General features: G+C 40.4%; 1 protein-coding gene across 3 annotated transcripts in view; it reads left to right on the forward strand.

Annotated features, from left to right (window-relative positions):
* Window positions 1–18,118, forward strand: part of MPPED2 (metallophosphoesterase domain containing 2) — a 107,453-nt gene that overhangs the window by 25,010 nt on the left and 64,325 nt on the right. For all 3 annotated transcript variants that reach the window (XM_082057894.1, XM_082057896.1, XM_082057895.1), the window contains exon 3: window positions 14,314–14,495. In XM_082057894.1, coding sequence (XP_081914020.1) covers window positions 14,314–14,495 — 182 coding nt within the window. The remainder of the gene's footprint in view (window positions 1–14,313; window positions 14,496–18,118) is intronic.

The following is an 18,118-nucleotide window of genomic DNA, read 5'->3' on the forward strand; positions in this document are numbered from 1 at the left end:
GTGGAATTCTGTCGTACTCTGTACCTGGAAGGTGTCTTTTCATATTCCGTAATGACAGGGAAAAGAACTGGCATTTCATTTGCATGCTGAGAAAAATTACAGTGGATAGGTAGGTGGGTGCGATTTTGCACATATTCTTAGTCAAAGCAAAAATGGTTTTGATTGTTTAAATAAAACCCCACAACCCACCCAAGTTAGTATAGCTGAGGATGAGTGCACCCTGATATTCCATATATTTTGGTTTTGCCAGTTGGTCGGTTTTACTGTGAATTTTCAAGTAGCTGAAGCTTTCCTTAAGTTTTTATTATTGGAATACATATTAAAAGCTTTAAAGTTTCTTTTCCTTTTATGTACTAAGAGGAATATGAAGATGAAAACCAAGTGTTTCCATATAGGGAAAGCGATTCAGTTAGTTGCTGTAGAAAAGGCTGTTGTGCAGCTGGTGCTCTGCAATTCCTCCTGGTGTGGAGACTCGTATCCCGAGGAAAAGTGCTTAAGCTAAATCAGAAAACAGGACTGTGTCTAATAAACAGACTCCTGGGGGAGTCATAGGAAAAGCTATGGTACTTTTAGTTCACGCAGCCTGGCTTACTTCAGAGGAACCTCCTCGTATTCTCAGGCTTGAAGAAAACAGAAGATAAATTTAAAAAAACCCAAAATATTATTTTGCATTTAAAAAAGATGTGGAGTTGTGGGGTTTTTAAAGTGTTGTTTGTTTTTTGCTTGTTTTTAGTTGTTTAGGTTTTGCGTGTGGTTTTTTTTAATTTTAATTTATAGTTCAGGGGAACTGCGGTATGATTAACTTATTAATGACAAGTTTTGTGGAATTAATCTCTGTGCATGACACCTTGTGTACCGCTGACTTCAAATACTGCGTTATTCAGTTTGTGCCTTACCAGCACCCACCACAACAGGGTGAATTTCACCCACCTTGGTTATTCCCGTCTAAATGTAAAATGATGGTTTCTGTTTGTTCTGCTGCAGATAGATGTTTCATAATTTTTACATGTCTAATGCATTGGTTGAAGTAATGAAATTCTGTCTTTCATTTTGAAGTGTAATCAGCGAGATTGCATTTGCATCGCTTGTAACTGAATCACGTAAGTGAAATTACATTGCCCGCATCTCATTTTGTATCGTAAAATGTTATGCGCTGCAGCTTATTTTCCCCCTTCCCGGAGCTTTTCAGGGTGATATTCTTTCTCTAAATTTCAAAGCTATAAAACATTTGCTTTTTGGTACTTGGCTTCGCCATTACTTTCTGCAGTGCCCTTCTACATCTGCCACGTGAACCAAATTTTGATGGTGTGCAACATACGGCTTTGGAAAGCAGCTAGTTTTCAAAGCTCTCGAGGTCTTGTGTTCTGTTGCATATTAAGTGATTACTAAGTAGGTTTGTACAATTAGCAACAGCCTCTGAGTCGTATGTGATAATACCTTACGGCTGTTCACGTGTAGAAACTGCATCTTGAGGGGTTTCAGCTTATTTGGCTTTGCAATTGACTTGTAGATAGTACTGAAATCAAAATGATTCTGTTGTTCTTCCCTCTTTTCTCCTGCCTTTGTTACTGGCATAGAAGCGAAAGTAAATGCATTTTTAAATTGAATTTTCTAAAAGTATCCCTGAGGTAGATTTCTATCTTGACTATAATTCATTTTTGGATTTATTTGATTTTTGAGGATACGTATTTGGAAATAAATGGTTTAACACAGTAAGAGTAATTGCTAACTGCAGAAGTCAGTAACAATTCTCATAAATATGAATGTCCCAGATATTCCCACTGAGGACTTTTAAGTCATTAATTTTTATGATAGAAGTATAAACAAACCAAAAATGTTCTTAGATAACCTATAACACTGTGGTTGCCCACAAACCCTCTGCCTATTAACTACATTATTGATAAAACCTCTTGGTTGTATATGCAGCAGTGTTTCTTATAATATTTTCTGAATGTGATGTGTGTCAACTGCCATAGACAAGTTATAGTGATGGTGCAATAAAAGTATTCAGTGCTGGTTTTTATCCGTCAGATTTTTATTCTTATTTTCTATAAGAGGGCATTGGTGCTGAGTTCAGCAGTCTCTATCATGTAAATACTCATTGCTTAGGAGAAAGTGTATGGGAGCACCAAATCATGAGCAAAACTTGAAGAAGAAAATAAAGGGGGAAAGAAAACAAGTCAGAATGAATTGTGCATTTCTAAAGAGTGTCTCCAGCTGAAGCTACATTAATCCAGTGTTCTGCTAGTGCAGATGTGAGATTTTATTCCCCTCCCTGCTATAGCTTCATCTACCAAGCTTTCTCCCTCAAACTGGTGTTTGTATCTTGAAATATTGTGGAATGTATACAATTTGACCTGCGGTTTCCTCGTCATAAGTTGTTTAATACTGGAGAGAGAGAGAAAAGAGGGAGAAGGCTATCATCTGGTATAATCTTTTTAGCTGGGAATGTATTTGGCACCATCTTTTACAAATAAAAGCACCTGCTTTCAGTGTCTACGGTACAGCACTCCATGGCCCACTCCAACGCGGTCACCAAGCAATCGCAGCAGGTTGTCCATTGAATCCGGTTCTGTCTGCAGCTGGGTTTTGTGTTAGACGTGTGTCAGGGAGACAATGTTGGCTGTAATTAAGACAATTGCACTGGAAGGATAAAAGATAGAAAGATTAAAGTGCAAAATTTTGTCCAGTAGATGCCCAGAGTCATCTTTAATGTTTCTGTGTCTCCAGCAAAGTTCCTGCGAAGGGTTGAGAGTGTATCTAAGAGCGGAACTTGATTCTGGTAATTTTTTTCCCCTACTTCAAAGTAAAATATGCAAATACATATTTTTATATATATCCAGAGACTGATTCAGATCTCTCACCAGTCTGAATCTAGGACTCAAGTTGAGTTTAAGATGACTGGTGTCAAAATTTGTGGCAATGGAATTACTAGAGTATAGAATATTAGGCCAGCTGTGTGACTATGTGACATGAAAGCTTACATCATTTCAGTCAACCATTTTAATGTACAGAGCTTTTCAGTAACCTGAGTGCTGGTAGGAACCTGTATTTTGGTGTTGGTAGAAGCTACTTAATAATCTCACAGAATCACGGAGTGGTTGGGGTTGGAAGGGACCTCTGGAGATCATCCAGTTCAACCCACCTGCTAAAGCAGGTTCACCAGAGCAGATCACACAAAATGTGTCCAGGTGGGTTTGAATGTCTCCAGAGAAGGAGACTCCACAGCCTCTCTGGGCAGCCTGTTCCAGGGCTCTGGCATCTCAAAGTAAAGAAGTTTCTCCTCATATTCAGATGGAACCTCCTGTGCTTCAGTCTGTGCCCGTTGCCCCATATCCTGTCGTTGGGCACCACTGAAAGGAGCCTGGTCCCTCCTCTTGACACCCACCCGTGAGATATTTATGAACGTTGATAAGATTGCCTCTCAGCCTACTTCTGTTAAAAACAAAGACTTAACTTTAAAAGGAGAGCTAAATTGCTCTCTACATTTTATTATCTTCCTGCAGAAAGTTTCCTAAACCTTAAGACGGGCTAAAGGCTGAAGCCTTTGACAAGGGCTGATATAATTAATATACATGAGACCTAGCGGCAAATTGTCTTTTAAGACAGCATAGCTATTATGAAGATTTTTATTTAGTAGGAAAATAGTGTTAAGTGTCCGAATTCCGATGGAAATGATTTTACTACTAATATCTTCAAAAAGTTTGTTAGAGCTTAGATGCAGTAGAGAATATACATCCTAACAAAGATGGGGTTTGGTACTGGTTCAGATCCACAAATGGATTTTGTAGGTAACATACCGTGTCTGCCCATTTACTTCCTTAAAAACAGTATCCGATGCTGCATTAATGCTAGGAAATTTCTTTTTGTTTGAGTTCTATGTTCCGCTCTGTTTGTTCACCAGTCTTCTAACACTAGTGACAATTTCATAGGCGTGTTGATGGCACTCGGTGCCCTTAGGAACTTAAAAATGGGAACTGGTGGTGTTTGCCCAGCATGAATCGTCCTTCCTTTGAACAGGTTTTTTGGACTCAATTCCATCACCCCTGTGGAAGTCAAACCATAAGGCAGAGCGGCAGAGGTATAGGATGAGCACTCTGGTTAGGAGAGGGCTGACGCTTTGCTTGCATGGAGATTGAATCGCCTTCATCCCTGGAGAGCGTGGTGCATTCAGGTCAGAAAGCAGAATGATTGAGAAGGCAAAGTGCAGAGTTTCTTACTTGCACTGTATAGTTAACTTGTGGATTAAAGAACAACACTTCTATTTCCTGAGCTGCAAGTCAGTGAAATTTCAAGTAATTACTATACTTTGGACCAAGTATATGTTGAGGGGAAGAAAAACAATCAGAACCAACCTCAGGTGTTTCTCAGCAAACACTCCAGGCTCAATCCTGTAGGTGGTTGAACACTGTTTGTTTCTGAAACATGAAGATAGATTTTAGATTTCATTGCAAATTCTGCAAGATAAGCAGTTATCTTCAAAATTTTGTACGACTTCAAGTCCAGTTGCTGTATTACGTATCAGTTGTTTATTGCTGAACTTATCACCTCCAAGAAAAAGTATTGAGTTATGCTTATGAATTCTGTACGTTTTAGGACACTCCAAATTTCATTCTTAATACAAATGTGCATAAGAAGTGGAGTAATTATATTATAAAATTATTTTTTTGACGGAACCCTGTGATTATAAATCCTCTCATTAGTTTGCTACATCTGTCCCTCTGATCAGAAGTGTCCTGTTTCCTGAGAAAGATGCCATTTTTGATGTGTCAGGTTAGAGTAAAAATAATTACATTTAATCTGTCCTGGAGATCTGAGTCTATTTGGTTTGGGTTCTTGGTGGTTGATTTGTTTGGGGTTTTTTGATGTGTTTTTGGTTGGGTTTTTTTTTTTGTGTGGTTGGGGGGGAGTGTTGTGTGATGTGGTGTGTTTTTTGGTTTATGTGTTCATTTTTTTTGCATTAGCATTTGAAAAACGGTTTTACTATTGAAGTAAGAGCTGAAGCTTTCTCTGTGGTTTCCACCCTAGAAATCAGTACCCCCCCTGTTTTCTGACTCGTGAAATTGAAATAATTGGAGGGATACTACACATTAATTTAGCCTCACTCCTGCTGAAATCTAAAAATGTGAATTTTTCAAATCTCATTTTCTTATATTAAAGTTGGATCTAAATTCTCTTCTCTTTGGGGTTTTGGATGCCAGATCATATTTTGAGTATATTGAGTGAGTAGGTGTTTGTAGAGCTTATAGTAGGGAAATGCAAACGTGCCTTTGGTGTGGAGAGCCTATTGACGTACCTTCCTAGTAGGTGCAGTTTCTTCAGCAAATGACTTCATTTGGGATGGAAGGAAAGTAAAATTTATATCAGTCCCCCAAGGAAAGAATGTGGGAAAAGTGCTTCTTAATGACTTTTAATTGAAACCATACCAGCACGAAAAATGGTGATTTGCTGTTTTGTTTAAAGCAGAAACTTGTGCCTGGACCTTAGAGTGATGCTGATACTGGTGTTCAATACTGTTTTCAGTTCTGTTTTGCTTCGCTAACCTTTGAAAAACCACTTACACCTGAATTTCAGAAGGTATTTCGTTGACTAAGAAGTTTCATCTCCAAAAGCATAATTAATAGGATTTTTTGAAAGTGCCCAAGCAATTCAGTTTCTGAATTCCCATTAATATCAAAGGAGGTTGGGTACTGCAGAAAAAAAGACCAAGTGACTACTTGCCCCCTAAGAACACCATCGAAAATGTGGATTTTACCTCCTTCTGGTTTTATTACTGACCAGAATCTGGGATTAAGAAAGTTTGGACTCTTAATTAGTTGAGGTTTATATTGGGCTGAGAGGATGTATTATTATAAATTCTTTATAAAGGAGGGTTTTCCTTAAGTTTGCTCAGATGATGACAGTGGATAATGTAGGTCTTTTCTGTTTAATCTCATAAATCTCACTGGAAGTAAAACAGCTCCAAAACCTGTAATAAAAAGATCCATCATTTCCCTGCAGCTATAATTGTTGGAAATGTTAGCAGTAAGCTGCTGAATGGTGCATTGAATCCTCCTGTGGGTTTGTAAATGTGATTTTTTGTTTTCATATTGCACCAAGACACAATTAATGCAATTTCTGAAGTAAATATCAGACCTCTGTATTACAGTTTCCAGAACTCCCTCCAAGGTTGTGATGGGTGACACATGTACATAGAGCATCCCAGAAGAGGTGTGGCTTTCTAGCTAATTTGGGGTACTCTGTTCGTAGATACGTGTGCTCGCATAAATAAGATGTACCAGTGGGAGTGTTGAAAGCGATTTGCATCCCTTCTAGTCAGAGAAGAAACCAGATGTGTTCTTGGTGTTTGACCATACTGGAAGATGGAGTCAAGTTAACAAAAGCGCTAATATGTATGATTTAAACAATTAATGGCTGGCTGCGGCCAACTAAAGCAATGCTATATTTTGACATTCATTGTGTTTATCGGGCGGAAATGAGTATTTGGCTTTCTGTCATTTGGCATGTGTTGTATCACAGAATCAGCTTCGCATGTGTATACGTTTTTCTGGCTGGAGACGTCTTTGTCTCTACACATTGCACTGAATTTATGCTGTAAGAAGGTGCAGACAGTCCACCTTTCATTGGAGGGTACAACATGATCAGATAATATATCTGTCCCCTTCATCCAAGTTTTTGTAGTTTCCCTTTCAAAATCAGGCGATCAGTTATGACTAAGAGAAGTTATCTATTTGCCAAACCATTTTACAAAATAGTCACTACAGCTTCAAAAATATTTATAAAAGGCCTGTTCTGTTTGGAATTTTAAAATTCAAGTTATGAAGTGATAATAGTTCCACCTAGAGGGGCCACCGTGAGGTCTCTGATACAGAATCACAGAACGTCAGGGATTGGAAGGGACCTCGAAGGATCATCCAGTGCAATCCCCCCGCCAGAGCAGGAACACCCAGATGAGGTTACACAGGAAGGTGTCCAGGCAGGTTTGAATGTCTCCAGAACAGGAGACTCCACAACCTCCCTGGGCAGCCTGTTCCAGTGTCTGGCACCCTCACTGAGAAGAAGTTTCTTCTCAAATTTAAGTGGAACCCCTTGTGTTGCAGTTTGAACTCATTACCCCCTTGTCCTATCATTGGTTGTCACCGAGAAGAGCCTGGCTCCATCCTCCTGACACTCACCCTTTATATATCTGTAAACATTAATGAGGTCACCCCTCAGTCTCCTCTTCTCCAAGCTAAAGAGCCCCAGCTCCCTCAGCCTTTCCTCATAAGGGAGATGCTCCATTCCATGATCTTTGTTGCCCTGCGCTGGACCCTCTCCAGCAGTTCCCTGTCCTTCTGGAACTGAGGGGCCCAGAACTGGACACAATATTCCAGATGTGGAATATTCCAGATATGAGGCAGGTGTGCCAAAGGAGCTCCTGGAAGGGCTGTCAGAGGTACTGAGGTGGCCCTGTGGACATTGTTGCCCTGTGGTCATGGCTGGGTCTTCCTCTCCTCCCCGATGACAGGTGTTGGGCTGCAGCAGCCATTGCCACCACCATGATGTGCTGTTGCTGGAGCATTTGCTCTGCTGGCTTTCCTTCCAGTCCTACCACCCCTTTGTCTTTTTCCCCAGTTTCATTGCTGCCATGTTGGCTGAGGAAAGTCATGGTGAGCTCTGGTGTCTAGCTTTACCCACGGGTACTAGCATTTCACACAAGAAAATGAAAAAGGTGATTGGCAGCTGGGTGTGATATTCTCCTTCACTTCCTCCACCCTTTTCCAGACACACACTTTTTAATTTTAATCAGTTTCTATCACTGGGCACTCACGTAGAGTCATTTAGGATTGGGAGCTACAGCTGTGCTTGGGAAACCGGCATCTACCCTGTGTTGAAGGACAACCATGGTGAGGTTACTAGAGATGAGGATGCGGGGCCTGTTGTACTCAGGGAGGAAAGCCAGCTGGTAGGAGCACTGGGGAGACACAGCCGTCCCTGCTGGGGCCACGTTGATCCCAGTGTGGGTGGCTGAGCCTGCGGCAAAGGAGAGAGCGCTGGGCAAAGCACATGGGACCTGGCGAGTCCTTGGAGAAAAGCCAAGGTCTTGGTCACCATCCCAACAGTCTTATAGCCTCCCATAGTGTAATTCGCCTTTTTTTTCTGGATTCTTGTCATGCAAGAGCCTTGGTCTTGACTGTGCGCTGTTGGGTGTGGTGTATGATGGCCCTTTAGGGGTGTTTTGTTGTGGTGAACAAGGACACTTGCTCTGTCACAGCTGGGCTGCATCTGTGGGAAAGCTGTCCCCACACCTGCATCCTGCAGCTGGGACACCTGGGCAAGGGGAGATGTTGGGTGTGGAGATGGGTGCTGTCACAGTCATAACTGGAAGAAATAAAAGTGCTTTGGTAGAGGAAGAAAGAAAGTGCCTGGATCTTCCAAGACGCCTTACAAATTTGGAGAACTGCATCCAGAGCCGCTGTGGGAGGTGCAGTTGCAGAGCAACACAAGCACGGAAACTTGGGCCCTGGTAGCTCTGGAAGAACAAGGCAGCTCAAAATATTTAGAGTAAGTTCTAATGAAGAACAGGAGCACTGTGTTCGCTCTGCACTTGATACTGGAGTTTTATTTTTATTCTGATAGTGTGTGAAGTCTTTAGTATCGTCTCACATCAGCCTGCTCAACTAAACTAAATGACTCTACATTTTAAAACTCATGTTGACGTTACGAGGTGAACATTTTAAATTCAGATGTTAAATTTTTGTTTCAAAATGCGGACACACAGTTTGATTTTGATATAGTCCCTCTGGTCTGTGGCATTGATTCTAAAATTATGAATTTGGCCCAATATTCCTGAGATTTATTTTTTTTTAAATAAGAACAACTACACATCTTTTATTTTCGTTCAGTTTCTTCAATATCTGCAGGGCATACAGATGCATTTCATGCGTTTATCTTCAACTGAGCACGCCGTTGATATATTTTGACAAAAATAATCAAGCCACAGGTCTCACATGATCACCCAATTCCAGGACTTGGGACTGGCTCTAAGTGGATTAAAAAGTATCACAATATAACAAAGCTGCGAGATTTGGCTATAGTAACAAATACTTGAAGTACCATAGCAAGGAGTTTTCACAGAAATTCCCATTATTCTCTTCTCTTGAACTACCCATGCCTGAGGGAACATGTGTAGAGGTATGAATTCTATGAGAGGGAAAAAAAATATAGAAAATACATTGCTTTTGTTTTCCGGTTTCAACAAAATTGTCTTTTGTTGTCTTAGCTGAGTAGAGGGAACTAAGAGCACTCAGAAATAAGCCTTTAAAAGTGTTATTGAAGAAAAAGTTTGTCTATTAATCCTAAAATAAATACACCAAGCTAACTGGCTCTTTTAAAAAGAATTTGGTTTACAAATTTTGAAAAAAGGAGTAGCAGGAAGAGTGAAGATTTTGCAAGAGGAAGCTAGACTGTAAATAAATACAACTATGACTATTCATAGCAAGTGTGAGTAGGTGTTTTTGTAAAAGCTAATAATATAGATATGTTTTTAATTTAGAATAGTTACTAGATAGCATGTCTCCAAATGACTTGCAAAACAGTAGAGTAAGTGCAACAACACATACAGATTTTATGTGGTACAGAGACTTGAAGTCTGTGCTTAAGTCAGTCTGTCGTGAATGCTAATTTAGATGTCATAAAAAGGAAACCCACAAATTCAGTCACAGATACAACCCAATAGGGAAATTATTAGCAGATGAAAGGACAGCATACGACGTGACAGAAAGCTGGGAAGGACATGGGCCCATATGCCATGGGTCTGTTCAAGTTCACCTGTAGCAGAGCCAACAGAACCAGCTTATAAAGGAGTGGACTGTAAGTAGTAACAGTGCTGGTTGGAGCTGTAGGGTTTGGAGGGGGTTGGAGGGATTTTTAGCATCTGTAAATGTTTTGTCAGGCATAGGTGCTGCATTCGTCCGAGTGATTTATTCGACTTTAGGAACTGGAAATTCTTCCTGGCTCAATGCTTAAGATTTTTATTCCGTCTTCATGGATGAATTGGTTTCTTGGGAATTGTCCTATAAGGGGGGATTTGGGGTCTGCATATCTCAAAACCCAGGAGAGCAGGGAAGTGCAGAGGCTGTGTGTCCAGCTCTGGAAGCACAGGCCTTCCTGGGGACCGGCTGACCCAGCCAGAGCCCTGAATTTTCAGCATTTGCACTCACCCGTGCAGAATTATCCTTTGGAATCAAAACTTGTTTTCTTTCAGAAAAATGGCACTTGCGTCTTTTCTAAATTTTCTTTGAAAACAAAATCCCGGTGTAATTCTGCCTGCAGCAGAGTCTCTTGGAGGACTGCGCTGCCCTTTCTGTCTCGGAGGTACTTGAGAACACTACTGATTTATAAGACATCACTATAAGTAACTAGCATAAGTTTGGGCCAAAATACACAGCTAACCTCTCTGTTCATGGTGTGATATCCAAAATCAAGGCCTCCATGCACCCGAAAGGCCCCACATTTTCCTCCTCTGCGGGTTGCTGAATTCAGCCCTCCTACCTCACTGTCAGAATCCCTTCAATAACTTCTGCATTGCCGATTGTTGTTTATTTAATCTCAGCTTTTAAAACGTAAAGCCATGATGAAATTCGTGGTCTGATTAGTGAGAGCTGAGCAAGGCAAATCAGAGCCTGGTTTATGTTGTTGTTTGATTCGGCTGCAGCAACATGTGAGGAACTGTGAATGTGAGATTTGTACTTGAGGGACTCTAAATGAGAACAACTGGTGGTAAGGGCAGTTTAGTAAAGCCAAGTAATAATCTCATAAACAAGGTCCTTATAGAAGTGTATCGAGATAACTTTGTCCCTTCTGATTCCTAAACCCTTGTCATAACTGCATTAAATGTGACAGATCTTACATTATTGTCATGGTGTTGGAAAGCAGTCATCACTCAGCTGCCTGACAGGATTTCATTCTGGATCTTACATAAACTTTTGAAAAAACACCTCAGTGCCTTATTTTCTAAGGTGCAAGATATCTTAGGAGAGATAAGTACCTGCTAACAGCTCTCTGGAAAGGAAGTTAGATGCCCAAAATCATTTATTAACTAAACTGTCTTGAACACTTGGCTATTTTGTTAGATTGTTTTCCATTTCCTGATTACTATATTAATCCTAATGTATGAACGTTTAAATTACTCTGGAATAACAGTTATTGCATCTTTGCATGAGTATGCTTTTCCAAATGCATCAAATAATCCGTGAAGTGTTTCAGTCTGCCAGCTCAAGAATAGCATATTGGTGTTGATGGGGAGTGTCAAAGTGTTCAGAGCACATGGTGCAGAATACATTGAATTTCTTAGGTCTGGGCTCTGATTCAGCAGACACCGGTGGTGGGCAGGGTTGGAATAATGTCACCAAAACCTGCAAAAGGGTCGCGCTTCACCTCCCGCGGCAGCTGATCTCGCAGGGTCAGAGGCCAATCCTCTTGTGATGTAGTGAAAAGGAAAGAGCTTGAATTGCTGTTTGCCATACTGTAGCTGTGGATGAAAAGAAAACTTGAGCCTTTAGGACTGGCGATAACAGCACTTTTATTAAGTTTCTGTCGAAGGCCTATTTTGAGTAAGATAAATTGATGGGCTGAACACAATAACCTTCAGTATCTCACTTTCAAATACTTAGTAGGCGAGCGCTACTGAATAAGTGAAGAAATTAAGCTAAGATGTAGGAAAAAGGTTACTTGGCAACATCATAGTGTTTGTAAAGAGGAGAAAGGAGGGTCAGGAACTTAATGAATTTTTATTATAGACTTTTCTGTAAGTAAGTTATTGCGTGAATAGAAAAATCCTAAAGCAGATTTTGGTGTCACACTTTTGATAGGGGTTGCCCAAAGCAAAACAGGGTTTGTTTGGAGACAAACTGCAGAGAATATCCAAAGTGTAGCTGCTGTGTGTGAAAATTGGACTCCCCAGAGGCAGGTAGTGCTGGGCACAGGTCATGCAGAGACAATCTGAACAAGGGATGTGGTACCAGTGTAAGCTGGTGTTCATTTTTTGTGTTGTCTAGAGAGGAAACGTTAATTTGGAAACCCCAGCGTTTCCTGTGTGACATATTCCTAAGAAGTTTCAATTTATCTTCCGTAACTGGGAGGAAGACGCAAAATACAGAAGCACTGTGGCCTAACATTACGGTTCTGCCCATTGTGCCAGTGTGATTTGAATGGTTAAGGGAGTTTTCCTCTGTAATAATAGCCTTATTACTTTCTTACCCTTGCAGAGAAGGAAAATCCATTGATCCTGCTGGCGTGCAGGTTTTTGCAGTGGTAGTAGTAACCAGTTTTATGGCTCAACTAATAGTACCTGGTGCTTTTGGTAGAATAGGAGGTGCAATACCAAACCCAAAAATGTTATCTGCCAAAATGTCCATTCCATTCCCATCCTGTCCAGTCTGCAGTAAAATCTGGTTTTAAAGTAAAGACCATATTGAAGTAAACATCATCTTGTAGGGCCTGAATTTTGCAAATTGATTCAGTGGACCATGGCAAACAGATGTGGTACATCTATGGTAAATACAGTTTGATTGGAAATACTTCGTTATGGTACCGAGGAAAATGTTGTCTAACAAATAATATATCTCCCCCTTGCCCCTGTGCTCAAACTTTAGCTGTTAGTAAATATTCTACCCAATCTAAAAGACTCAGTAAAATCTTGCTCTAAGTGTGTTCATGTGGATATATTTCCATTTGCAGACCAGTACATATCCATATAGAGTGTGATTTCTGGAACCACTATAAATTCCCCAGTGTAGGGAGCTGAATTGCGCTCTGAAGGATGCTTTTCATCTTTCTTACCTGTGTAGGCAGCTGGATTTAAGACACTGTTAGAAGTTTACGCACAGTTCAGTGTATAGTAAATACTAATTTAGTTTACTAAAAATAGTAAATACAGTTCAGTAAATGAAGGACTTTAAAAGTGTATTTTCTTAGGATTTTTGCTTTATTTTATATTACTGCTCTTAAATCCTCATAGTTGTAAGGAGATATATGAAAAACAGGTTAATAGTGATTTGTGCTAGTTACTTGGTTTTCTTTTAATTCAGTATGGAGGGTAAAACTAATAAAACCTGTTTAATTTTCTTCTTACTTTCAGGCACTGATTTGTGAATGTCTACTGTTGTGCAAGTTTTTCCCATTAAGTCTTAGAACAGCATAATTTTGGGTGCTTTAAAATACTTAGAGCTTGGTTTCACTGCTCTGATTTGAGATGTGAGGGGACCATTATTCTGACATAACTCCTACACACCTGAAGTTTTCTAGCTGAAGCGAAGATCTAACTGTGATCAAAGTGGCACCTCAGTGGAATGGGCTGAAGTTTTGTGGAGCTGGGATGGGATTTTCTGTGGTGTTAATCCAGATGCTGTGCTATTAAAATGCTGAGCAAATCAAATCATGGTAACTCTGCAGAGAAATAATTCCTGTTGCAAAGTAGGCAATTGATTGCCTTCCGTGTTTTAAGTTATTCTGTGACAAATTAGACGTCCTAACCACTGAGTATGCATAAAGCGCTTTTCTTTGTTCTGCTTAAATAAAAATCAGAACACCTCAAAACCAAACTGTGTGTAGTTGATACGATCAAACTAACAAATGTAGCTTGCAAGCAACCAGTTGAACTACATTTTTAACATAATTGGCTATAGAAAAAAATGTTTTATCTGTAGTTGCTCTACCACATCAATTCCTGACTTGATAGATTTTTGGGAAGATGAGCTCAGGATTTTGTACGAGAGGAAGAAGTTGTCGTTAGGCTCAGTTTTGCAAATTCCAGGCTTCATCAAAGTGCTCTTGAATGCACCTGATTGTGTGTAAACAAATATTCCTGCTGGGATCTGTAGGTGTGTCTGTGCCCTTGAATAAAATAGATGCTAAGCTGCTCAGCTCTAGTGAGAGCGTGTTGCTGGCTCACCTGCGAGACCTGTTATTAATGGCCCTTGTACCTGTTCATGTAAAAGCAGATGATGGAAAAAAATACATCTGAATTCAAAGTCTCTCAATTCTGTTTTTTCTGATGTTTAAGTTAATTTTGATATAATAAACTGGCCATATCTTGTGTATTTTTTTTTTACTCTTCCTTCCTTACCAGGTAAGTATTTAAGAAGCACTGTGGTCCCTTCTGGATTTTTGGCAGTGTTGCATTAGAGTCGTTTCTTTCAGCATGGTGTGTGCAAATGTGTGTGTGTGTGTGTGCATGCGTACGTAGAGATGGATCTGTGTTGATATCTGAAATAATAGACGTGAGGGTTTTAACCTTGTAACTGTTACGAGATCTTTATGTGTCTGCTTTAGGGTCGACCCTATCCCATATGACACTCCAAAACCAGCGGGCCACACGCGATTTGTCTGCGTCTCAGACACACACTCCAGAACAGATGGCATCCAGATGCCTTATGGGGACATCCTTCTCCACACGGGCGATTTCACCGAACTGGGACTGCCCTCAGAGGTTAAGAAGTTTAATGACTGGTTAGGTAAGGAATTACTGCGTTTTGGTGACCCCAATTAACCTCTCCTGTCCAAGTGTCAGTCACTGCCTCCTAATTCAATTAGAGCACTTGAAAATCCACCCCCCTACCCTTGCTTCACTTGTCCTCATGTGATGCGCTGTTTCTAGCCTCAGTATGATTCTGTTAATTAAGACAAATGTAGAGACTTTGCTGTATTTCTGCGTTATCTTGGGTGAATAGACCCCGTCATTTCACAGCATGGACTGTGTAGCCTTCTGTGTGCACTGGGGGGTGGTGGCACCTCATATGAACACACACGGTCTCCTGTTTGTTGGTGCTGAGGGCTTTTATGTCCACAGCCAAAAGTATCACTCAAATATTTTGCGTTTACCATAATTGAAAGCAGAGCTGAAAGCTACAACATGTTTGGAAATGATGAAGGTCCTTCTTCCTGCAGTACAGGATGGCAAAATCAATACTTTTTGGAAGAGGATAATTTTTTGGGGGTGGTATTCACGTGATTTGAATTAGAGTACTGGCAGTTTAACTTCGAGTGCAGGCACTCAACGCCTCTTTGGTAGAACACCTTCTGTATTCTGCTGTATTTGATAGCAGTGCCTTGATAGCGTGTTGCTACAGTTGAGGGCAATGAAATTGCAACAGCGGAAAACCAAACTGAAGGAGGGGAACTTGTGTAGGATGCTCCTGATCTAAATGCCACTGGTAGGCTGGCTGTGTACTGCCAGGTCACCACTTGCACTAGAAATGTTCAGAGATGAGGGCGACTCGTGCAGGTGATCTTCAAGAAACGTTAGAATGAATTTACAGCATTATTTAAAAGGCTTTAAAAGCAAGCACTGCTCTCTCCTGCCTGCTGTGTATGATGGCCACATCTTTACATGCCTTTAATAGCATCATTTTATTCCATTGGAGTTCCTTGGCTGACTCTTCAAGAGATAAGTGAAGAACATTTGAATTTACAAAAGGATTTTTTAAATAGAAGAACTTCCAAATTCTGTGTCTTTTCACCTTTCTTTGCATTTTCTCCATACTGTTGTTTTATCTTCCGTCTGACCCCCTCTGATTTCCATAGCCCTGTTCTAAAGATTGTTTTTCCTTTTTATTGCTGCGCATGTGGGATTTGGGCTTCCGCATACTGCCATATTACTGTAATTTAGTTTTATTGTTCTTACTTCTAGAAAGCTGTACTAGATTTTTGGCTCAAAACTAACCTTTCCCTAGGAATATAATTGCAGGAGTGAGAAGTAAGACGTGGTATGAGAAGTAGATGGGCATGTAGATAGGTTGAGGGAAGAGACACTGTAGGATTCATCTTCCTTAGCTTTTGTGTGTTCTTTGTGATAACCTGTAGATGTTGTTGTGGAGGAGGAGGAGCAATCAACAAGGGCAGCGTGAGGCTGCACAGCTTCACTGGGAGCGGGTGGCGTGGTCCTACCTACCTCAGTCCTGCTCTTCAACCAGGTTCAGTTCTTAGCAGTGCCAGGCAGCTCCAGGAAAGGAGTTGCTTTCTGGAGAGCGTCAACATCCCAAGCCTACCCTGAATACACTGCTAAAAGCGGGGTCTGGTTGCCAAATTTCCTCTTTGGACCTTGGGTCATCCCACAAGTATTGTTTTGATACAGCCAGAGCTCATGCTCAGTGCTTGGCATTTGAAAACGCTAACTCTGTGCTGCTGATAGCCAAAGCAAATAAACTGCTATTGGATTTTCACCCTTTCACAAGGAACCTTACAGTATTGGCAGCCACTTGCCATTCCTTGTATTTAACAGGTGTTTCATGATGATCTTTTATCACATAGATCCTTGGTTTAATATTCTCAACAGAAGAATTATAACCCTTGGAACAGGTTTTGTTCCAGCCTCAATAATGTACCATGGGGCTTTCTTAGCATGTAGATAACTCTTGTAGGAGTCAGTGTGGTATTTTTTTCAGAAAGCAGGTTTTGTGTTCTTTGGCAGTCAGTGTCATTGAAACTGGAAGCTTTGACTGTAAAGACCTACTGGCATTGGCCTCAGGCTTTTACATTTCAGGTACAAAGAAAATGACTTTTTGTTATTGCATTTTATTTATTTTTACATGCACAGAGACCACTTGCATTCTCATGTATATGGCAATACCCGTTATTAGGTTTCTGCCATAAGGTGAAGTAGCAGATTGATTCCCCAGAGGAATCTTGTTGTGTTGGTGAATACTTACTCTAGTGCTGTCCTCTCCTCATCTGGAATCAAAACGCTGTGAAGTTATCCCTCTTGCCACTTTATTTCAGGCTCCTATCTGCAATTGGGAGTAATCATGCTTTACTATTTACTATGTATATTCTGAAGATTAATACCTTCAAGGTTGTGAGGTGATGGCGTGTAATAGTTTAAAAAATATGTACCAGTGACAGGTAGGATCAAGCAGGATTCCTTTTTCTTCTGCCATATAGTGGGGGCATCTTTTTTTCATTGTAGTTGGTAGGAACCTTATTCCAAAGCCGTGCACTGAGACCTCCCATCCAATACAACACTGTCCTTATGAAAGGGGTTTCATATCTTGTGTGTGCATGGTTTTCTCCACCAGCAGTCATGCTGGAAAGCAGTAATGAAGATAAGGCACCTCTATCATTTGTACCTTGAGGGAGAGAAGTAAGATCAAGGCAGGTTTTGTTCTACAGTTTATTTTACCTACCCTGTGGTAAAAAAAAAACAAACAGGGCGTCGTCTTCACTACGATTAGATAGTGGGATAACTAAGATACAATAACTGTCCGTAATTTTCTTAGCAGTAAAAAGCCAAGGGAAAAGTTAAAAAATGACCATTCTGAACATCTGCCTCACTTGTCCTTCGTTGTTTGTTAGATATGCCAGAGTTATAGTTACAGGGGACTGAAAGCACTTCTGTCACCCCTACAATTTCATATTTTATGGATCACGCATCCCTTTGCAACTCTTTGGGTACCTCACCTGAGAAAAACATTCAGCATTTAGTCCATCCATTTCATTAACAATTATCCTTCCTCCTTGTCTCTGTAGCCGCATCACGGGACATGCTTTCTACACCCCCATTCCTGCTCCTCCTGGTTCTCAGCCCTTCTTGCAGCTTTTACTGATTCCTATGTTTTTTTTCCCTTTGTCTGATAAATTTTCATTATTGGTTTTGCCTGAAAGTCGTCTGGGCTCATACATTGAATAACCTCTGTGGTCACTTAGTGATTACATACACTGGCTGAGGCAATTTATTCACTTTGTTTTGGTGTGAACATGTCCCTTGGGTCTTGTAACTGCTGTAATCACTTGACCCTAGTGACTGTTAAATGCTTTAAACACAGTTATTTTAAATTTATAATTGTTTTCATTAAAAATCTCTTATAGCAACTTAACTGACCTTGCAGTAAACACAGCATTTTATGCTGAGGAAGAATTAAGACGTTATTCCAGCCCAATGTATTTCCTACTGAATGTTTCAACATACTGTTATTATCACTGTTCATATTTTTCTCATCCATTCTCCTTCAGTCATATATGGGAAATGAAATACAGCAATATCTAATTATAGGTCTGTCTTCATAGTGCAATATTTCCTTTCCTGCATGATGGGAAGTGATTGAATAACTCATAAGAGCTGAAGAGAAAGCAAAGATAAATT

Source organism: Streptopelia decaocto, assembly GCF_964273445.1.
Source record: "Streptopelia decaocto genome assembly, chromosome: 7".
In the NCBI taxonomy this organism is placed as follows: Eukaryota; Metazoa; Chordata; class Aves; order Columbiformes; family Columbidae; genus Streptopelia; species Streptopelia decaocto.